Source organism: Mauremys mutica, chromosome 5, assembly GCF_020497125.1.
Source record: "Mauremys mutica isolate MM-2020 ecotype Southern chromosome 5, ASM2049712v1, whole genome shotgun sequence".
NCBI classification, from domain to species: Eukaryota; Metazoa; Chordata; order Testudines; family Geoemydidae; genus Mauremys; species Mauremys mutica.
Window position 1 is genome coordinate 785,224 of NC_059076.1, and position 22,886 is coordinate 808,109.

The 22,886-nt window shown below is 48.4% G+C and overlaps 1 protein-coding gene across 9 annotated transcripts in view; it reads left to right on the forward strand.

The window, feature by feature from the left end:
- The first annotated feature begins 383 nt into the window (after positions 1-383).
- LOC123371350 (UDP-glucuronosyltransferase 2C1-like) overlaps positions 384-22,886 on the forward strand; it is a 38,317-nt gene continuing 15,814 nt past the window's right edge. The window contains exons 1-3 of one of the 9 annotated variants that reach the window (XM_045018860.1): positions 4,865-5,217; positions 8,042-8,061; positions 12,769-13,143. In XM_045018860.1, the coding sequence (XP_044874795.1) occupies positions 4,880-5,217; positions 8,042-8,061; positions 12,769-13,143 (733 nt within the window). In that variant the 5' untranslated portion in view covers positions 4,865-4,879. Of the gene's footprint in view, positions 1,130-3,754; positions 4,013-4,419; positions 4,512-4,864; positions 5,604-8,041; positions 8,062-12,644; positions 13,144-17,515; positions 18,266-20,440; positions 20,447-22,087; positions 22,740-22,886 lie in introns of those variants that run through there. The other 8 variants (XM_045018861.1, XM_045018863.1, XM_045018859.1 and 5 more) reach the window with 8 other exon arrangements.

The following is a 22,886-nucleotide window of genomic DNA, read 5'->3' on the forward strand; positions in this document are numbered from 1 at the left end:
CAGTGAGGCAATATTATTTTTCTAGAGTCCTTCCTTTATCTGGTGGCTAGTTCTCTCTCTGCAGTAGGGGCAGTAGCAGTTAGTACGAAGAGCAGTGAGCAGTGATTCATCCAGAGCAAGAATGACTGTTAGTGATTGCTCAACAGAGGGAGTGATCTGACTCGAATCTTGTTTCCTGCTGTGGATTGAAGCAGGCAATTCATACGGTCTTATCCAGGACAGGATTATGTGCTAGCACAGATTGACTTTTACTGCCAAAGTATTCCCTGTGCTCTGAGACAATTAAGGTTAATCAATGTTGGAAGTTTTAGAACATAATCTCCACCGTGGGCTGTCCTCTTGTGTACTGGCACCTGGATCGAAAGAAGTAGGCAAGTGCAACAGCTTCCAAGGAAACGCAGCCACATGATGTCGGGGAAGTGTATTGCAGCACTCTTTTTGGTTCTGGGCTCTGGCTTGGGCTCAGGGTCCTGTGGGAAGGTGCTGGTCTGGCCAGCTGATAACAGTCACTGGCTCAATGTAAAGTCCATTTTAGAAGAGCTCGCAGACAGGGGCCATGAGGTGACTGTGCTGTTGTCTTCATCCTTCCTGGGCATAGATGCCACCAGACCTTCCCCTTTCAATTTTGAGGTGATCCCTGTGCCATTCACAAAGGAGGATATGGCGTCCCTGATGGAAGACTTTCTCCACATGTGGCTTTATGAACTGCCCAACTTTTCATACTGGGAGACCACTTCCAGGATGTGTAACTTTCTATCACGGCTGCTGTCAATGAGCAAAGCAACTTGTGATTCGGTGGTGTGGAATGAGGAGCTGATGAAGATGCTGAGAGAGGCTGCCTTCGACATTCTCCTTGCAGATCCATTATTGCCGGGTGGGGAGCTAGTGGCAGAGAAGCTTGGCGTCCCATTTGTCTATACTTTCCGGATCTCTATGGGGAACACAGTGGAGCGGCTGTGTGGGGGGCTTCCCGCCCCTCCTTCGTACGTGCCTGCCAGCGTGGGCAACCTGACGGACAGGATGTCCTTCATGGAGAGGATGAAAAACATGTTCATTTATGCTCTTCAGGATGTTCTGTTTCACCAGGTTTTCTGGAGAGAATGGAATCAGTACTACAGCGATGTTTTAGGTAAGTATCAGAGGGGTAGCCGTGTTAGTCTGGTTCTGTAGAAGCAGCAAAGAATCCTGTGGCACCTTATAGACTAACAGACGTTTTGCAGCATGAGCTTTCGTGGGTGAATACCCACTTCTTCAGATGCAAGTGAATACCCACTTGCATCTGAAGAAGTGGGTATTCACCCACGAAAGCTCATGCTGCAAAACGTCTGTTAGTCTATAAGGTGCCACAGGATTCTTTGCTGTTTTAGGTAAGGCTGCTCTTGTTTGCCGTGATTGTGTCTTTACTGCGGGCTGCATTGTGTGAAAGGAAGCCTAGTCCAGTGAGGGAGGATTCCAGGCACCCAGCTTCAATTTCCTGGGCCGAGTCTAGACTGCAAGCTTTTGCCAGCATAGTGATGTCCATCAGGGCTGTGATCTCTGCCGGCAGCTGTGCCGGTACTAGCCCCTAGCATAAACAAAGTTGTATCAGAAAAACTGCCCCTTTACTTGTATAGCTTGTTTTGCTGAGAGGGGCTGGGATAAGCTACACCGGAAGAGGCCAGTTTTGCTGGTATAAGTTGCAGTCCTCTAAGGAACACTTGCCAAGCTAGGATACTGGCTAAACACTCCTGGCCCAAGGCACTTCTGTATCAGGTTAACTGTATCTGCTCTACAGCTTTAGCTAACAGCCGGGGCGGCTCCATGCACCAGCGCACCAAGCGCGTGCCTGGGTCGGAAAGCCGCGGGGGGCAGTCTGCCAGTTGCCATGAGGGCGGCAGTCAGGCAGACTTTGGTGGCATGCCTGTGGGAGGTCCGCCGGTCCTGCGGCTTCGGTGGCAATTCGGCGGTGGGTATGCCGAAGGCACGGGACTGGTGGACCTCCCGCAGGCATGCAGCTGTGAAGGCTGCCTGACTGCCATGCTTGGGGCGGCAAAATACATAGAGCCGCCCCTGCTAACAGCCATGTGACTTTTAGCTCATGCAGTAGAGGCTCGTGCATTTAGCTCCAGAGGTCCCCGGTTCGATCCTGCCTGACGACAGCCGGGATCTGTCAGCATTACCCCTGCTCTGAGAATGGACACTCCCAAAGGCTTAACTGGTTGATCAAATATGGCATTCCTCCAAGTGCAGAAGAGAACATTAAGCTGAGAGACCTGGCTCCTAACCAGTTTCCCTCTTAATGATAAAAGCAGGCTCTAATGTTCAAGGCTGAGTGTGTCATCGCTGCGCTATTATCTAAATGCACTAGCAGTATCGCACTTTGCAGTGTATGCAAAAACCTGTGGCCCTGACTGTGCCCTAGCGATGGAGTGGGATGAGGCCGAGGTAGAGGTGATGCAGTGTCCCATAGAAAGATAATACAGTGATCCATGCCCCATCCTTCAGTTGCCTTCACGGCCACCTCCTTGGTTGCTCCCAGAGCAGGAACAGAGCTCTCTGTGGGGCCAGGGATCTGTGCGCACACAGGGCTGGGGGAGGGTGATTAGGATTGTCCCACCATCAGCCCTGCAGTTCCCCAGAGAGAGATAATCCTGTCCCCAGCTCTGTTATCATTCTGCGACTCCCCTTACAGGAGGGATCGTGGAGACAGCTGTGTTTGGTGGGGTCCCTGTAATCCTGGCTCCATTGGGCCATGGCTAGGGAATGGCTCAGAGTCCCTCTGTGCGAGTATGGAGGCGCAGGGCTTCCATGCAATTTGCCCAGGCCTCTTGCTGATTTGGTGAGATCCACGTGGCTCTTGGGGGATGGTGGGGTTAGTGGGCTGCCCCATTCTGTGTGCGGGCATCCCCCGTGGAGCATCTCAGGAGAACCCGCGCCCCTTTGCTTTGCCCTGGGGGTTTTCCCACAGAGGGAGGGGCAATCCGGCCCTATGTTTTGTGTGTAATAGGTGCTGGCCCGTGTGACACAGAGGATCCGCTGCCGTGCACCCACTACCACGGAGAAATTTGGAGCCAGTGAAAGTGCTTCACTTGGGGAACAAGGGAAGCCACAGCAGCAGCCCAAGTGGACAAGAACTGTGAAACTCTGATGTCCTAAAGCTTCCTCTGCCTGCCCGTCTCCTGGAGTTCCTCCCACGATCCCCAGGGACCTCCTCCAGCACTACTCCTATCACCCAGCGTGGAGGCAGAAGCCAGGGGACATTCACATTCAGGACAAGTGTTCCCAAATACCGCAGACCCAAATGCATCTGTAAAACTATTCGTCAGCCAATCACAAATCATGAATAAGTTGGTGACAGTGAGTCATGATTGGTGGAAGAGAAACCAGTGATTACAGGGTCAAGTCCTGGTAATAAGGGTCTGCTCCAAAGCCCACGGCAATCATAGGAAAGACTCGCATTGATTTAGTGAGCTTTGGACTGGGGCCATAGTTTGCAATTCAAAGATGACAATTTTCCTGCAGATCTGAAAATGCACATTGTGTAACAATAGCTGTCCAGCCGAGGGAGCAGATTGTTTTCAATCCTGTAGGAGAATCCATCAGTTTCATTCCAGAAGGAGAATTCTAGGTGATCCAGAACAGGATTTGGTACTTGCTGATTGTTTCCTCACATATGGTAATTTTGCATTGAAATGACCTTATATGAAGATTGCAACGTTCAAGATCCAGTCTTTGAGGACTGTGCTTAGAAGTGTTTACACTCTCGACTTTGGAACTGAACTTAGCTCCAGTGAGAGGTGCAGCCAGGATGTTGAAGAAGTGGCTTTTGCTGGTGCTGTGGGTTCACATGAGTTACTGGGGCTCAGGATCCTGTGGGAAGGTGCTGGTCTGGCCCACCGATGCCAGTCACTGGCTCAACATAAAACGGGTGCTGGAGGAACTCTCCCTTCGGGGCCACGATGTGACTGTGCTGGTGCCTTCAGCAAATTTGCTCATCGATTACAATGAGTCCTCTTCCCCATTTGACTTTGAGGTCCTGCCGGTGCCCTTTACCGAGGAGAGCATAGCGGCCCTGTTGGAGGACTTGCTGCACCTGTGGATGTACGAGCTTCCCCATCTGTCCTACTGGGAGGGCCTGGTGAAAATGATGAATATCATGGAAGTCTTTCTCAAGATGTCGAAGCAGACCTGTGACAGTGTGGTGCTGAACCCTAGGCGGATAGCAAAGCTCCGGCAAGCGGGGTTTGATATGCTAATCTCAGACCCTCTTTCTCCGGGCGGTGAGCTGATAGCAGAGTTGCTTGAAATCCCTTTTGTCTATACTTTCCGGTTCTCTGACGGGAACACAGCGGAGCGGCTGTGTGGGGGGCTTCCAGCCCCTCCTTCGTACGTACCTGCCAGCACGGGGGGACTGACGGACAGGATGTCCTACGTGGAGAGATTGCAAAACCTGCTCTTTTATGCTCTTCAGGATGTTCTGTTTCACCAGTTTTTGTGGAAAGAATGGAATCAGTACTACAGCGATGTTTTAGGTAAGACTGCTCTTGTTTGCCGTGATTGTGTTTATACCATAACATCAAATATGTAGGGCCGCAGTTTCCGAAAGGAAGTCTAGTCCAGTGGGTAGGGTGCTACCCCGGGACTCCGGATACCTTGGTTCAACTTCATGCTCTGCCACATATTTCCTGGGTGACCTTGGGCAAGTCACATAGGGCTAGCACAGATTGATATTACTGCCAAGGTATTCCCTGTGATCTGAGACAACTAAGGTTAATCAATGTTGGAAGTTTTAGAACATAATCTCCACTGTGGGCTGTCCTCTTGTGTACTGGCACCTGGATCGAAAGAAGTAGGCAAGCAAGCAAGCAGAGTGCAACAGCTTCCAAGGAAACGCAGCCACATGATGTCGGGGAAGTGTATTGCAGCACTCTTTTTGGTTCTGGGCTCTGGCTTGGGCTCAGGGTCCTGTGGGAAGGTGCTGGTCTGGCCAGCTGATAACAGTCACTGGCTCAATGTAAAGTCCATTTTAGAAGAGCTCGCAGACAGGGGCCATGAGGTGACTGTGCTGTTGTCTTCATCCTTCCTGGGCATAGATGCCACCAGACCTTCCCCTTTCAATTTTGAGGTGATCCCTGTGCCATTCACAAAGGAGGATATGGCGTCCCTGATGGAAGATTTTCTCCACATGTGGCTTTATGAACTGCCCAACTTTTCATACTGGGAGACCACTTCCAGGATGTGTAACTTAGTATCACGGCTGCTGTCTATGAACAAAGCAACTTGTGATTCGGTGGTGTGGAATGAGGAGCTGATGGAGATGCTGAGAGAGGCTGCCTTCGACATTCTCCTTGCAGATCCGTTAGTGCCGGGTGGGGAGCTAGTGGCAGAGAAGCTTGGCGTCCCATTTGTCTATACTTTCCGGTTCTCTATGGGGAACACAGTGGAGCGGCTGTGTGGCGGGCTTCCCACTCCTCCTTCGTACGTGCCTGCCAGCATGGGCAGCCCGATGGACAGGATGTCCTTCATGGAGAGGATGAAAAACATGTTCTTTTATGCTCTTCAGGATGTTCTGTTTCACCAGGTTTTCTGCAGAGAATGGAGTCAGTACTACAGTGATGTTTTAGGTAAGGCTGCTCTTGTTTGCCGTGATTGTGTCTTTACTGTGGGCTGCATTGTGTGAAAGGAAGCCTAGTCCAGTGGGGGAGGATTCCAGGCACCCAGCTTCAATTTCCTGGGCCGAGTCTAGACTGCAAGCTTTTGCCAGCCTAGTGATGTCAATCAGGGCTGTGATCTCTGCCGGCAGCTGTGCCGGTACTAGCCCCTAGCATAAACAAAGTTGTATCGGAAAAACTGCCCCTTTACTTGCATAGCTTGTTTTGCTGAGAGGGGCTGGGATAAGCTACACCGGAAGAGCCCAGTTTTGCTGGTATAAGCTGGTATGGGGCAGCCGAGCGGGTGGGAGGCAGAGGAGAAAGGGAAAGACCCTCGGACACTCTGCTGGTGGAAACACCCAGCTTTTTCTCTCCCCTGCATGGATTATTGCCCGGTAGAGGAAATTGGGACCTAAAATCATTCCATCAGTTTCTTTTGGCATGATCCTATAAAGCAGCACAACAAGTAGCCACCAGGCCTTGTGGTGAAAGCACTGGACTGGGGATGCAAGAGATCTGGAGTCTAGTCCCAGCTCTGCCGCAGACTGCCCATGTGACCTTGGACACCTCACTTCACTTCTTCATGGCTCCATTTACTATGGATAAAATAATCCTTCCTCTCTCCCATCTGTTTGTCATCTTGCCTGTTTCAAGGGCAAGCTTTCTTGCTGTGTGTTTGTACAGCTCCTAGCACAACGGGGCCAGATTTTCAATTGGGGCTTCTAGGTTGTATTGTGACATTAGTAATAATAAGGTGGCTCACAATAGGTATACCAGGAACCATTTTGAAAGCTGTTGGCTGTTTGCAGTGAATTGATCAAATGTTACACTCTGGGCTCTAGTTTCTATTTTGAACTTTATTATAAGAATAACGAAATGAGGCCTGATTTCCAAAGGGGCTAAGCGTGTGCGGGTCCCCTTGACGTAAACAAAGCTGCCAGGGCTCATCAGTCAGGCCCTGACGAATCCACCTTTTCAAAGAATGTGTTTCAAATGGCCCCAATTAAGGTGTCATCAGGGCAAATACTGCAATGGAACAAGGAGTAGCTAGTTAGAAGTGCCTAGCGCTGTGGAAATGGAGACATCACCCAGTGAAGGTGCAGCCTAGTGAGTTTCCCGAATGAGAAGGGGTAGCTGTAGAGTTGTGGTCACATTCATCTGGTTTTGTCTTTTGAGACTGTCATCTCTTTGAGGCCCAGCCTGCTGTCCTGTGCGTCCGTACAGGACTTAGCCTATATCAGGGGCTACTGCCCTGCAAATAATGCTGCTATGCAAAGGGGGAGAAGATGAATCATTCCCCATGTGAACCCGGATATAAAATGGAGTCATGCTGGTTTGCTTTCCCTGGTTTGATTGACCGACATTGCTCACCAAAAAAAGAATTTAAACCCAGTGATCTAAAGTCACTAGGTAGTTGGCTCTTTGTCTTATGTACAAAGAGTTTCGACTGTCTTTACAAGATAAAAAATCTAGACCAAAGGAGAGATTTTCAAAAGTGTGCAGGGATTTAGGAGCACAAGCACCATTGAGGGACTTAAGCTTCTAAATCCTTTGGGTGTTTTTTGAAACCCCTCCTGTTATTTATTCAAATCGACTAGCTACTTTTCTAGATACCAATCTAATGTATTAAGCTCATGGTAATTGGCTGTTTATTCTGTGGTAGCTCCTGTGAACCACAGATGCATCAAAACCTTAATATTCTCTGATATTACCCAAAACATCTTATGTTCTAAATATCTGCATTGCAGTGCATTCCATAGCTATCACAATATGTTTGTTTTTTTTACTTTCATTTGTTTTTGTAATAGGTTGTTCTGTAGCTGGTATTAGCTTTTTCTGATTTTCTGAAAGAAAAAAATAACATTTTTCTACCCCTTTCGGGGTGGCAATGATTATTGCTTAAAAGATTCCTTTCTTTTACAAATACCCTTGCTGATTGCAGGCAAAACAGAGGAATTACCCCCATATTTTCCTGTGTTTTTGTTCTATAGGCAGGCCAGGTTTTAATGCCTTTTACTTCTTAAGGGTTATGGGGAAATTATCCCACTGTTTAGTCATTAAATTCATGAGGTGGTGTACCTTAGTTTTTCTTCTTATATAGCAGTTTGTAATTAAGCTTTAAGTTTATTCACAGGTAATAACTGAGAAGCATCATTACCATATTACCTTAAAGGATTTTTCCAAAAATCATACACACTATATGTTACAGGGGTACTTATTAACATTAAATTTATTTCAATGTTTAATATTAACAATAACATTAGCGTCAAATCTATTAAAGGGATCTTGTTATACCAGGCTTTTTATTTAGGCAATTTGTTTGCTGACCAGGTATGTCCTTTACTTGCAGCTTCTTTTGTGCTGGCAGTTCTCACCTTCCTTTATCAGTTAAGTAATTTGCATCAACACAGGCGTGGCTTTTGGATTCAAAGCCATCAGCAGAGCTCAGAAACTCTGTCTTAAAAGGGACACAATCAACTTCCACCAGAGTTTTGATTTCTTTCCACTTTCAACTCCTGCTTACAAAACACACAGAGATCTGAAAAAGAAAACATAGGGCTTGGCTACACTTGCAAGTTGCAGCGCTGGTAGAGGCTTTCCAGTGCTGCAATTAGTAACCGTCCACACCTGCAAGGCACATCCAGCGCTGCAACTCCCTGGCTGCAGCGCTGGCTGTACACCTGGTCAGGTTGGGGTGTAGCGATTGCAGCGCTGGTGATCCAGCACTGCTCATCAAGTGTGGACACACACCAGTGCTTTTATTGGCCTCCAGGGAATAAGGAGATATCCCAGAATGCTTTTAACTAAATTACTCTCTTTGTTTTGTTATGCAGCCTCTCTTTGTTTTGTTGTGAACTCTGATCGGAGCTCCGTTGAACTGCTTATCTAAAAAACAAACACTGATCACAGCAAACAGGAGCTATCTGTACCTGGCTGTGAACGATCAAATGAGAGGCAAGCAGGGAGTGAATGTTTGCTTGACAGAGAAACAGCGTTGGATGCAGGCTGTTTGCAATTAAGACTAAGGGTTCACGAACATTTTGTGATTTTTCAATCCAGGAAGCTAACACACAGTGTTGGCTCCAAAAATCCACTCTCTCTATCTTCCCCGCTCCCTGTCACAGTACACCACCCTCCACCCCCCTCTTTTGAAAAGCACGTTGTTGCCACTTGAATGCTGGGATAGCCGCCCATAATGCAGCACTCCCAACAGCGGGGCAAATGCTGCAAATGTGGCCACACACCAGCGCTGGTAGCTGTGAGTGTGGCCACACACCAGCACTGTTCCTGCACAGCTGCATGACCAGCGCTGCAACTTTCAAGTGTAGCCAAGCCCACAGTCTATGGCGGCTCTTTTTGGAGCCCTAATAGGATTTTAATTCAGTAGCATGTTTCATTTGCATTTCTTTTACCCCTTTGTACAATATACACTGCACATGTCCTAGGGAAAATGCACATTCCTTCTATACTATAACTTTTAAAACATTAGCCATATCAATTTTTACATAAGGTGTAACTGTTTATTTTGTTCTTACAGAGTTTTCATGTACCCTTATCAAGGTGACAGTCTGATTACACAGAGCCATTTTGAGGCTCAGTGTTTTTAACATTAATTCTTTTTGTTTTGTGCACATCACCTCTGCTGTTGCTTCAGAGGGGCACTGTCTTTTTAATTCTTCTACTACAGCTCTTATCTGCTATTTTGTTACAAAAACAAACAAAAAGAATCCAGAATCTTTTCCTATTCTTCTGATTTTGACTGCCCTGCTGCAGCCATGAGTTGGTCTTTATTTAAAAACATTTTAAATTTTGTAAAAGAATCAAGTTACCCCTTAAGGGTTAAATGCCAAATCCCAAAGCCAAACAACACTGATGACCCTGTGTCTGGCAAAAGGTCTTGTCAGTTTTGCAACTTTGAATTAAAGAATTAAATGAATTTTTAGTGGCATTAAAAACAAAAACAATTTATCTTAAATCTACAAAACAGGAGTTTTACAAACCAGATGTGCTGGTTTAGATTCTCAGAACCTTACATATTTCCACAGACAAATAGATACATACACATTTTCTTTTCCTTAACATTCCTTTTACACTGTTTTGTTTTTACATACCTGTACATAGATTACATTCTCTTTATACATTTGAGTTGATTACATTCCCTTTATACATATGGGGCAGTTAAGTTTCAATAGAACCTCCTCATGTTTTTTTAGTGAATTTGACTAAATTGTCCATAGTCAAATGATTTCAATCAAATAGTCTCTTTATTTGGATTATTTACAGGCCTTGTTTTGGAAAAGGGCTCATTTTCCCTTCAGAATGGCTGCAAAGAAACCAAGAATTTTCTCTTTTTAACATGGTCCTTTTTAACATTTTCACAAAGTTTAACTGCTTAATTCTGTCCAGCCTCTGTAGAGTTAACTTTTCACTCTCTTTCCTTAAATCACTTGTTTATCTCCCAAAACGACACCTTTATGAACTCAAATTTAACTATTTTAAGTATTGTTCCAGGGGTTCATGCCTGCACTTACTGCTTTTCTTACTCCCGACACTATGCCCTTAGGGCTTCCAACCTGTTTTTCAGTTTCTATATCTGTTGCTTGCCAGCTTGTCTGGGCCCGATCCTGTTTTTTCCAATGAACCGTTTGTGAGTGATATCGTGGTCATTTCACAATTTTGAAAGAAATGTTTAAGGAAAGGGACCAGGAAGGGTGGGGGCTAGTTGAGGAGCCCCCCCCCCCTTGCTGAATTGGTAGTGGAACACTAAAGAATCAGTTTCTGAGGCAGACAACAAAGGGGAACAGAACAAGGGGCTTTGTCCTTTTTACAATGAGATGGGAGTATGACGGGAGTTGGGATTGATCCGGGGTTTGGAGAACGGGGTAAAGGGGAGCGCTCGGTCTGGTGGTGGGAGAGGAGGCTTTTAATGAAGCTTTTAACTTATTATGTGAATATTTGAGAGAGGCGAGTTTTGATTTTGTCCACCTACGATTTGCCTCTTCCCACCACTGCATGAAACAATTAACCTTTCCTTTAGCCAATTTAGTTTTAGGTTGGCCGAGTTTGTCTTTTAAGACGTCCACTCGGTCTTTGTTCCAAGATTTTAACAGTGGCCACTGAGTTTTGGGATCCCCCTGAGTTAGCCTAGACCATTTTTCCAGAAATTTACAGGAGTCCGGACTCTTCCTACAAGAGTCCGGACCCTTCCTAAAATACATAAAATGAGCCGGCGTTCGTTTAGGGAACTCTCCCGACTTAGACGTCTGGTTACCCATACAGGAGGACTTCACACACTAATCGCACAAGAAGGAAATTCGGGTTTGTCAGAGCGATGCCCGGTGCAACACACAAAAGGAGCCCACAGGCTACTGCCTCAATCGCCCTTGCTTTCACACCAAGGGTTTTACCCAAAGTGCGGTGTGGCTGCGATTGTGCAGGTTCCACTCACTCAGACCGCAGGGACAGGAACCCCTTGGTCGGCTGATCCCCGGACGGAGATGGCACCCAGACTCAAACACTCCAGAGGGAGGATGGATAGACACACAGACAGGACAGTCCTCAGTCCAGACAAAACACAGAAATAATTACCTGACCAGATTCCTGATGTCAGATCCCGGGATCGCTACCAGAACAGAGTGGGAACCAACAGGTTCGATGGCGTAGACGTCACTGTGGTCGTGCGCCTTTCAATTCTGGTGGAGGACCGCTCGGGCCAAATGCCCAGGTGCCGGCTGCCACGGTCGTCCTACAAAAACGATCAGGAATCACATGGCCCCAGTGAAGACGGTTGCCATCTCAGTGGGACCTCCAAATTGTCAAAGTTAGACTCAGGACTCACAGTTTGTCAGACCACTCTGTTTTATTAGCACAGCGCTCTGCTAATAACACCCAGATAATGTGAGCCCCCATGCAAGACCAAAAAGTCTTATTTATACAGATAAAAGGGCGCGAACTACACAAAGGGACAAAGAGAGCAAAACTGTAACATTTACCTGGGGCACAGCATGCATCTCCTACTTCCTTACTAACTCTTATCGATCTAAGGCTAATACTTCACCAATCGCCCTTAAGCGGAGCAATTGTTCTACCTTAATGTCTGCTTTCCTGACACCTGGATCACAGCATTCTTTTCATTTCTACTTAAAGGCACATCCAGCATTCTTTAATTCATTCTATTTCTTTAATATAATTCATTTCACTTTCACAAAAGCAAGCCCCTAACTTTACAGACTGGCTATAGTAGACATGCTGTCACTTTCCTGGCTTCCCTATCACAGCTCCTGTAGGATCTATCACTGGAAAACAGTTACAGAAACCCACATGCTGCAATACAGTTGGCAATGCATTTCTTTCTTTTTCCTTAATGCTCTTTTTCCTGTAGTGAGGCAATATTATTTTTCTAGAGTCCTTCCTCTATCTGCTGGCTAGTTCTTTCTCTGCAGTAGGGGCAGTAGCAGTTAGTACGAAGAGCAGTGATTCATCCAGAGCAAGAATGACTGTTAGTGATTGCTCAACAGAGGGAGTGATCTGACTCGAATCTTGTTTCCTGCTGTGGATTGAAGCAGGCAATTCATACGGTCTTATCCAGGACAGGATTATGTGCTAGCACAGATTGACTTTTACTGCCAAGGTATTCCCTGTGCTCTGAGACAACTAAGGTTAATCAGTGTTGGAAGTTTTAGAACATAATCTCCACCGTGGGCTGTCCTCTTGTGTACTGGCACCTGGATCGAAAGAAGTAGGCAAGCAAGCAAGCAGAGTGCAACAGCTTCCAAGGAAACGCAGCCACATGATGTCGGGGAAGTGTATTGCAGCACTCTTTTTGGTTCTGGGCTCTGGCTTGGGCTCAGGGTCCTGTGGGAAGGTGCTGGTCTGGCCAGCTGATAACAGTCACTGGCTCAATGTAAAGTCCATTTTAGAAGAGCTCGCAGACAGGGGCCATGAGGTGACTGTGCTGTTGTCTTCATCCTTCCTGGGCATAGATGCCACCGACCTTCCCCTTTTAATTTTGAGGTGATCCCTGTGCCATTCACAAAGGAGGATATGGCGTCCCTGATGGAAGACTTTATCCATATGTGGCTTTATGAACTGCCCAACTTTTCATACTGGGAGACCACTTCCAGGATGTGTAACTTAGTATCACGGCTGCTGTCTATGAACAAAGCAACTTGTGATTCGGTGGTGTGGAATGAGGAGCTGATGAAGATGCTGAGAGAGGCTGCCTTCGACATTCTCCTTGCAGATCCGTTAGTGCTGGGTGGGGAGCTAGTGGCAGAGAAGCTTGGCGTCCCATTTGTCTATACTTTCCGGTTCTCTATGGGGAACACAGTGGAGCGGCTGTGTGGCGGGCTTCCCGCCCCTCCTTCGTACGTGCCTGCCAGCATGGGCAGCCTGACGGACAGGATGTCCTTCATGGAGAGGATGAAAAACATGTTCTTTTATGCTCTTCAGGATGTTCTGTTTCACCAGGTTTTCTGCAGAGAATGGAGTCAGTACTACAGCGATGTTTTAGGTAAGGCTGCTCTTGTTTGCCGTGATTGTGTCTTTACTGTGGGCTGCATTGTGTGAAAGGAAGCCTAGTCCAGTGGGGGAGGATTCCAGGCACCCAGCTTCAATTTCCTGGGCCGAGTCAAGACTGCAAGCTTTTGCCAGCGTAGTGATGTCCATCAGGGCTGTGATCTCTGCCGGCAGCTGTGCCGGTACTAGCCCCTAGCATAAGCAAAGTTGAATCGGAAAAACTGCCCCTTTACTTGTATAGCTTGTTTTGCTGAGAGGGGCTGGGATGAGCTACACCGGAAGAGCCCAGTTTTGCTGGTATAAGCTGCAGTCCTCTAAGGAACACTTGCCAAGCTAGGATACTGGCTTAACACTCCTGGCCCAAGGCACTTCTGTATCAGTTTAACTGTGTCTGCACCAGGGGCTGTCCCGGCATAGGTATTTTGGTAAAAAATGACATCCCTAAACCGAAAAGGTCCATCAATACAAGAACTGCGTGGAGCCCACCCCTTCATCGCGCTGTGCTTCGTTCCCCAGCTGTACATTCTTGTGGCATTTCCAGCCTTGCCACTTCCCTTCACAGCTAGAAAGGGGAGTGAAGAAAAAGCCTTGGTTGCAGTGCCCGGCTGTGCCAGCTTCCTGGGGCAGCCGAGCAGGTGGGAGGCAGAGGAGAAAGGGAAAGACCCTCGGACACCCTGCTGGTTGAAACACCCAGCTTTTTCTCTCCCCTGCATGGATTATTGCCCGGTAGAGGAAATTGGGGCCTAAAATCATTCCATCAGTTTCTTTTGGCATGATCCTAGAAAGCAGCACAACAAGTAACCACCAGGCCTTGTGGTGAAAGCACTGGACTGGGGATGCAAGAGATCTGGATTCTAGTCCCAGCTCTGCCGCAGACTACCCATGTGACCTTGGGTACCTCACTTCACTTCTTCATGGCTCCATTTACTATGGGTCAAATAGTCCTTCCTCTCTCCCATCTGTTTGTCATCTCACCTGTTTCGAGGGCAAGCTTTCTTGCTGTGTGTTTGTACAGCTCCTAGCACAACGGGGCCAGATTTTCAATTGGGGCTTCTAGGTTGTATTGTGACATTAGTAATAATAAGGTGGCTCACAATAGGTATACCAGGAACCATTTTGAAAGCTGTTGGCTGTTTGCAGTGAATTGATCAAATGTTACACTCTGGGCTCTAGTTTCTATTTTTGAACTTTATTATAAGAATAACGAAACGAGGCCTGATTTCCAAAGGGGCTAAGCGTGTGCAGGTCCCCTTGACGTAAACAAAGCTGCCAGGGCTCATCAGTCAGGCCCTGATGAATCCACCTTTTCAAAGAATGTGTTTCAAATGGCCCCAATTAAGGTGTCATCAGGGCAAATACTGCAATGGAACAACGAGTAGCTAGTTAGAAGTGCCTAGCGCTGTGGAAATGGAGACATCACCCAGTGAAGGTGCAGCCTAGTGAGTTTCCCGAATGAGAAGGGGTAGCAGTAGAGTTGTTGTCACATTCATCTGGTTTTGTCTTTTGAGACTGTCGTCTCTTTGGGGCCCAGCCTGCTGTCCTGTGCGTCCGTACAGGACTTAGCCTATATCAGGGGCTACCGCCCTGCAAATAATGCTGCTATGCAAAGGGGGAGAAGATGAATCATTCCCCATGTGAACCCGGATATAAAATGGAGTCATGCTGGTTTGCTTTCCCTGGTTTGATTGACCGACATTGCTCACCGAAAAAAGAATTTAAACCCAGTGATCTAAAGTCACTAGGTAGTTGGCTCTTTGTCTTATGTACAAAGAGTTTCGACTGTCTTTACAAAATAAAAAATCTAGACCAAAGGAGAGATTTTCAAAAGTGTGCAGGGATTTAGGAGCACAAGCACCATTGAGGGACTTGAGCTTCTAAATCCTTTGGGTGTTTTTGAAGCCCCCGCCTCTCCCTATTATTTATTCAAATTAACTGATTTGTTGGCATCATGGCAGCAAGTATTTAACACTTGTTGGCGTTTGATTTTTATCAGAGTTTTATTAAATAAACTACAGGCAATATTATGAGGAATCCAGGCATTGACAATGTACCTGTGTAACCCCCGCACCTCCTGGGTGTGGTGTTCTGTCCCATGTAGTAGCACCGAGACCACTTGGAGAGACTGAGTCTGCTCTACAGCTTTAGCTAACAGCTGGGGCGGCTCCAGGCACCAGCACACCAAGCGTGTGCCTGGGTCAGAAAGCTGCGTGGGGCGGCCTGCCAGTCGCCATGAGGGCGGCAGTCAGGCAGACTTTGGTGGCATGCCTGCGGGAGGTCTGCCGGTCCCGCGGCTTCGGTGGCAATTCGGCGGTGGGTATGCCGAAGGCACAGGACTGGTGGACCTCCTGCAGGCATGCCACTGAATCCACGTTACTAGCGGACCTCCCGCAGGCATGCAGCTGTGAAGGCTGCCTGACTGCCATGCTTGGGGCGGCAAAATACATAGAGCCGCCCCTGCTAACAGCCATGTGACTTTTAGCTCATGCAGTAGAGGCTCATGCATTTAGCTCCAGAGGTCCCCGGTTCGATCCTGCCTGATGACAACCGGGATCTGTCAGCATTACCCCTGTTCTGAGAATGGACACTTACATGAAACCCTCTACTCCCAAAGGCTTAACTGGTTGATCAAAAATGACATTCCTCCAACTGCAGAAGAGAACACTAAGCTGAGAGACCTGGCTCCTAACCAGTTTCCCTCTTAATGATAAAAGCAGGCTCTAATGTTCAAGGCTGTGTGTGTCATAGCTGTGGTATTATCTAAATGCACTAGCAGTATCGCACTTTGCAGTGTATGCAAAAACCTTTGGCCCTGATTGTGAACTAGCGATGGAGTGGGATGAGGCCGAGGTAGAGGTGATGCAGTGTCCCATAGAAAGATAATATAGTGATCTGTGCCCCATCCTTCAGTTGCCTTCACAGCCACCTCCTCGGTTGCTCCCAGAGCTGGCACAGAGCTCCCTGTGGGGCCAGGGATCTGTGCACACACAGAGATGGGGAAGGGTGATTAGGATTGTCCCACCATCAGCCCTGCAGTTTCCCAGAGAGAGAGAATCCTGTCCCCAGCTCTGTTATCATTCTGCCCCTCCACCACTGTGTGAGTCCCCCACTTTACAGGAGGGATTGTGGAGACAGCTGTGTTTGGTGGGGTCCCTGTAATCCTGGCTCCATTGGGCCATGGCTAGGGAATGGCTCAGAGTCCCTCTGTGCGAGTATGGAGGCGCAGGGCTTCCATGCAATTTGCCCAGGCCTCTTGCTGATTTGGTGAGATCCACGTGGCTCTTGGCGGATGGTGGGGTTAGTGGGCTGCCCCATTCTGTGTGGGGCCGTCCCCCGTGGAGCATCTCAGGAGAACCCGCCCCCCTTTGCTTTGCCCTGGGGGTTTTCCCACAGGGAGAGGGGCAATTTGTTTTGTGTGTAATAGGTGCTGGCCCCTGTGACACAGAGGCTCTGCTGCCCTGCCCCCACCACCACGGAGAAATTCGGAGCCAGTTTAAGTGCTTCACTTGGGGAACAAGGGAAGCCACAGCAGCAGCCCATGTGGGCAAGAACTGTGAAACTCTGATGATCATAGAATCATAGGATTGGAAGGGACCTCAGGAGGTCATCTAGTCCAACCCCCTGCTCAAAGCAGGACCAATCCCCAGATTTTTACCACAGTTCCCCAAATGGCCCCCTCAAGGATTGAGCTCATAACCCTGAGTTTAGCAGGCCAATGCTCAAACCACTGAGCTACCCTTCCCCTAAAGCTTCTTCTGCCTGCCCGTCTTCTGGAGTTCCTGCCATGATCCCCAGGGACCTCCTCCAGCACTACTCCTATCACCCAGCATGGAGGCAGAAGCCAGGCGACATTCACATTCAGGACAAGTGTTCCCACATACCGCAGACCCAAATGCGTCTGTAAAACTATTCGTCAGCCAATCGCAAATCATGAATAAGTTGGTGACAGTGAGTCATGATTGGTGGAAGAGAAACCAGTGATTACAGGGTCAAGTCCTGGTAATAAGGGTCTGCTCCAAAGCCCACGGCAATCATTGGAAAGACTCGCATTGATTTAGTGAGCTTTGGACTGGGGCCATAGTTTGCAATTCAAAGATGACAATTTTCCTGCAGATCTGAAAATGCACATTGTGTAACAATAGCTGTCCAGCCGAGGGAGCAGGTTGTTTTCAATCCTGCAGGAGAATCCATCAGTTTCATTCCAGAAGGAGAATTCTAGGTGATCCAGAACAGGATTTGGTACTTGCTGAGTGTTTCCTCACATATGGTAATTTTGCATTGAAATGACCTTATATGAAGATTGCAACGTTCAAGATCCAGTCTTTGTGGGCTGTGCTTAGAAGTGTTTACACTGTGGACTATAGAACTGAACTTAGCTCCAGTGAGAGGTGCAGCCAGGATGTTGAAGTGGCTTTTGCTGGTGCTGTGGGTTCACATGAGCTGCTGGGGCTCAGGATCCTGTGGGAAGGTGCTGGTCTGGCCCACCGATGCCAGTCACTGGCTCAACATAAAACTGGTGCTGGAGGAACTCTCCCTTCGGGGCCACGATGTGACTGTGCTGGTGCCTTCAACAAATTTGCTCATCGATCACAATGAGTCCTCTTCCCCATTTGACTTTGAGGTCCTGCCGGTGCCCTTTACCGAGGAGACCTTGGCGGCCCTGTTGGAGGACTTCCTGCACCTGTGGATGTACGAGCTTCCCCATCTGTCCTACTGGGAGGGCCTGGTGAAAATGATGAATAGCGTGGAAGTCTTTCTCAACATGTCGAAGCAGACCTGTGACAGTGTGGTGCTGAACCCCAGGCTGATAGCAAAGCTCCGGAAAGCGGGGTTTGATGTGCTAATCGCAGACCCTCTTTCTCCGGGCGGTGAGCTGATAGCAGAGTTGCTTGAAATCCCTTTTGTCTATACTTTCCGGTTCTCTGACGGGAACACAGCGGAGCGGCTGTGTGGGGGGCTTCCAGCCCCTCCTTCGTACGTACCTGCCAGCACGGGGGGACTGACGGACAGGATGTCCTACATGGAGAGATTGCAAAACCTGCTCTTTTATGCTCTTCAGGATGTTCTGTTTCACCAGGTTTTGTGGAAAGAATGGAATCAGTACTACAGCGATGTTTTAGGTAAGGTGCTTTTGTTTGCCGTGATTGTGTCTAAACCATAATATCAAAAATGTAGGGCCGCAGTTTCTGAGAGAAAGGCTGGTCCAGTGGGTAGGGTGCTACCCCGGGACTCCAGACACCTTGGTTCAACTTCATGCTCTGCCACATATTTCCTGGATGACCTTGGGCAAGTCACATAAGGCTTGTCTGTAGATAAAAGTTGTACAGCTTTAGCTATACCATTGTAGCTATAATGGTACCGCCCCTGGACTGAGGAGGGACGTGTTATGGTGTTTATAGCAGCATCACCTCTTCCCATGTGGAAAGGGGAATATATTATATGGGTATAAGGCCATGGCTACACTTGCAGATGTGCAGCGCTGGGAGTTACAGCTGTGTTCATACAACTGTGTAGGGAAAGCGCTGGTGTGTGGCCACACTGACAGCTACCAGCGCTGCAGTGTGGCCACATTTGCAGCATTTGCAGCGCTGTTGGGAGTGATGCATTATGGGCAGCTATCCCAGCGTTCAAGTGGCTGCAACATGCTTTTCAAGAGAGGGGGGTGGGGTGGAGTGTGACAGGGAGTGGTAGAGAGAGAGAGTGGATTTTTGGAGCTGACACTGTGTGTCAGCTCCCTGCCTTGCAAAGCCTGCCTTGCAAATTCTGTGTCAGCTCCCTGCCTTGCAAAATCTGACCATTTTCTCAACCCTTCATTCACTCTTAACTGCAAATAGCCTGCAGACCTGATAAGCAGCTGCTCCGTCGGACTCCCTTTCTCCCCCTCACCTCCGCCCCCGCCGTGCTGTTTCTCTCCTCAAGCAAACACTAGCTGTAGATATTCATCCCCCTGCCTGCCTCATTCACAGCAAACAGGAGCTGTGTTTGTTTTTTAGATAAGCAGCTCCCGGAGCCTCTAGTTCACAACAAAACAAAGAGAGGCATCATAACAAAACAAAGAAAGCAATTTAGTTAAAAGCATTATGGGAAAATTCTGGAGGTCAGTTACAGCATAGTAAGATTAATCACTGTTTACACTTGCACTCCAGCGCTGCATCACCAGCGCTGCAATAGTTATACCCGAGGCAGAGCAGGAGTACAGCCAGCGCTGTAGCCAGGGAGATACAGCGCTGTATGTGCCTTGCAAGTGTGGACGGTGAGTGAGTTGCAGCGCTGTAAAGCCTCCACCAGCGCTGCAACTCTCCAGTGTAGCCAAGCCCTAAGGCATGTTTCAGCCAACATCACGAAGTCCTCGCTAGCGATTATACTGGTATAGCTATTTTAGTTTTTTTTAAAACCCCCCAAACATACCTTGATGGAAATAGTTGTACTGGTTAAAAACAAACAAACACATAAAGAACCTGTTTAGATAAGGCCTCCATCTCTCTGTGCCTCAGTTCCCTATCTGTATATGGGGATGCTAGCAGTGCATTACCTCACAGGGGTGTTGTCAGGACAAATACATTAAACATTGTGATGTGCTGGTCAGATAAATACAGTCATAGGTTGGGTTAAACCTTATTGAAACTGGTGGGTGTATCAGTGCCCCTCATTCCAGATAAATGTAAAAAATAAATAAATAGACAAACTTCTTCATGGAACCAGATATCTGAACCAGTTAGGGGCATCCTCTGCCCAGAACAAAGTCACGTGGGAGGCTGGAGTAGGAGTTGTCATGTGACCCACAGCGTTCCTCTGTGATCTGATAACAGCCTGGGGGCAGGGGATTGATTGGATTGGATTGCGTCAGAGAAGCAGATTAACATACTGGAGAAGCTAGGAGAAAAGGAACAGAAAGCCAAGGAGACAGCTGAACAAGCACTGGGACTGGGAGAACGGCCCTTACGGGGGGAAAAAGCTTCTATAGGGAGCTTTTTGAGCAGCGTGCTGGCTGGAAGACACTGCCTCCTGCTGTCTGATTCCTCCTGTGTGGAAGGAAACCGGACTTGGTGCACTCTTTACAAGTAAACAGGATTGCTTCACAGAGAGACCTGTGGAACAAATGATGGAACAAATAATGGAAGTGCTCAGAGAAATTGAAGCTGGACAAAAGGAAGTATAACAAGACCTAAAACAATTGGAGACTTTGCAAAAGGAATGAAAGCAGCATCTGGAGTCTTCCCAGAATAGCCTGAGGGACGACTTGCAGGCAGAGGTGAAATCTCTATTGGAGTGGCAACGACAAAGAGTCTGGACAGTCTGGAGTTGCAACACACCCAGTCTGCAATAGTAAGACCGATCAGATCAGTAAGTCAGATTGCCTGACTGCCATAGACACAGGGCCGGCTCCAGACCCCAGCGCGCCAAGCGCGCGCTTGGGGCAGCATTTTGCCGGGAGGGCAGCAGATGGCTCCGGCGGACCTTCCGCAGTCATGCCTGCGGGAGGTCCACCGAAGCCGCGGGACCAGCGGACCTCCCGCAGGCATGACTGCGGAGGGTCCGCTGGTCCCGCGGCTCCGGTGGACCTCCCGCAGGTATGACTGCGGAAGGTCCGCTGGTCCCGCGGCTCGGGTGGACCTCCCGCAGGCATGCCTGCGGATGCTCCACCGGAGGCGCGGGACCAGCGGAACCTCCGCAGGCTCATCTGCAAGAGGTCCCCCGGAGCCGCGGGACCGGTGACCGGCAGCGCGCCCCCTGCAGCATGCCGCCGTGCTTGGGGCGGCCAAATTCCAAGAGCCGCCCCTGCATAGACCAGAAGGTATTCCATTAATTAGCGGAGACCAAAGAAAACACTGGCCAATTTGGAACTTGCCCATGGATGAGCCAGCTGGAGGAGTTGGGGAAGACCAGACATTTAACAATAAATGCCAAGAAAAGGTGTCTTACAAATTCATTATGTGGACATTTCCTTTAAAGATGTGGCTCAGGTAAAGCAAATATTAAATGCAAACAAGTAGCTGAAGTAAAAGGTGCCTGTGTAGACAAGTAGCAGTTTCAGTTTGTCACATGCATAAACCGTGCCAGAGCCGAGTTATTTGTTGGCATCGTCATAGAGGTAGTTAAATCTGTGTGAGTTTGTGGGATGGGACTAGTTCTGAGAACACACCACAGACACAGCATTTGCCCACAGGCAAGGTAACGAGGAAGCCGGGTGTTTGCCAGCTACCTGCTCTGAGAATGGAAACTTCACCAGAAGGAGGGTTTCGCCTTTCAACTCCCAAAGGTTAATTGATTGATCCAATAATGGCATTCCCCGAGTTGCTGAAGAGAACGCTAAGCAGAGAGGTCTGGTTCCTAACCAACTTCCCTCTGACTGATAAGAACAGATGCTCATGTTCGAGGCTGTGAGTGTGTGATGGCTGCTCTGTGACCTGTATGCACTAGCAGTATCGCGCTGGGCATTGAATGCAACAAGCTCTGGCTCTGATTGTGCCCCAGTGATCCGTGAGTAGGGCAGGCTAGACGGTAAGGGTGATGCAGAGTTTCCTGTGGGAAGATAATATAGTGATCCATGCGCTATCACCCAAGGATGGATCGCGCTCTCCTCCTTGGAAAGAGGCCTCAGCTGCATCCACAGCCACCTTCTCCACACATTGCATTAAAACAGTTGTCCTGCAGAGGTAGCAGTGCCTTCTCCTGTAGGAGAATCCTAGGTGATCCACAACAGAGTTTGTACTTGCTGAGCCTGTCCCCACCCACATATGGTAATTTTGCACTGAAATGACCTTATATGAAGATTGCGACGTTCAAGATCCAGTCTTTGTGGGCTGTGCTTAGAAGTGTTTACACTGTGGACTTTGGAACTGAACTTAGCTCCAGTGAGAGGTGCAGCCAGGATGTTGAAGTGGCTTTTGCTGGTGCTGTGGGTTCACATGAGCTGCTGGGGCTCAGGATCCTGTGGGAAGGTGCTGGTCTGGCCCACCGATGCCAGTCACTGGCTCAACATAAAACGGGTGCTGGAGGAACTCTCCCTTCGGGGCCACGATGTGACTGTGCTGGTGCCTTCAGCAAATTTGCTCATCGATCACAATGAGTCCTCTTCCCCATTTGACTTTGAGGTCCTGCCGGTGCCCTTTACCAAGGAGACAAAGGCGGCCCTGTTGGAGGACTTCCTGCACCTGTGGATGTACGAGCTTCCCCATCTGTCCTACTGGAAGCTCATGTTGAAAATGAAAGAATTCATGGAAGTCTCTATCAAGATGTTCAAGCAGACCTGTGACAGTGTGGTGCTGAACCCCAGGCTGATAGCAAAGCTCCGGCAAGCGGGGTTTGATGTGCTAATCTCAGATCCTCTTTCTCCGGGCGGTGAGCTGATAGCAGAGTTGCTTGAAATCCCTTTTGTCTATACTTTCCGGTTCTCTGAAGGGAACACAGCGGAGCGGTTGTGTGGGGGGCTTCCAGCCCCTCCTTCTTACGTACCTGCCAGCACGGGGGGACTGACGGACAGGATGTCCTTCACAGAGAAGATGACAAACTTGCTGCTTTATATTTACCATGATGTGTTTTTCCTGCATTTCTGGGTGGATGAATGGACTCAGTATTACAGTGATGTCTTAGGTGAGACAGCGACTGGACAGACATAGCTTTTTTGCCCAGGCCAAGACTTTAAAAATTAGGGGCCTCAAGTTAGGAACTGAATTTAGGTCCCTAAGTGGTCTTCTTTTTCAAGAGGACTGAGCACTTTCACCTCCAAAGCCAGATATA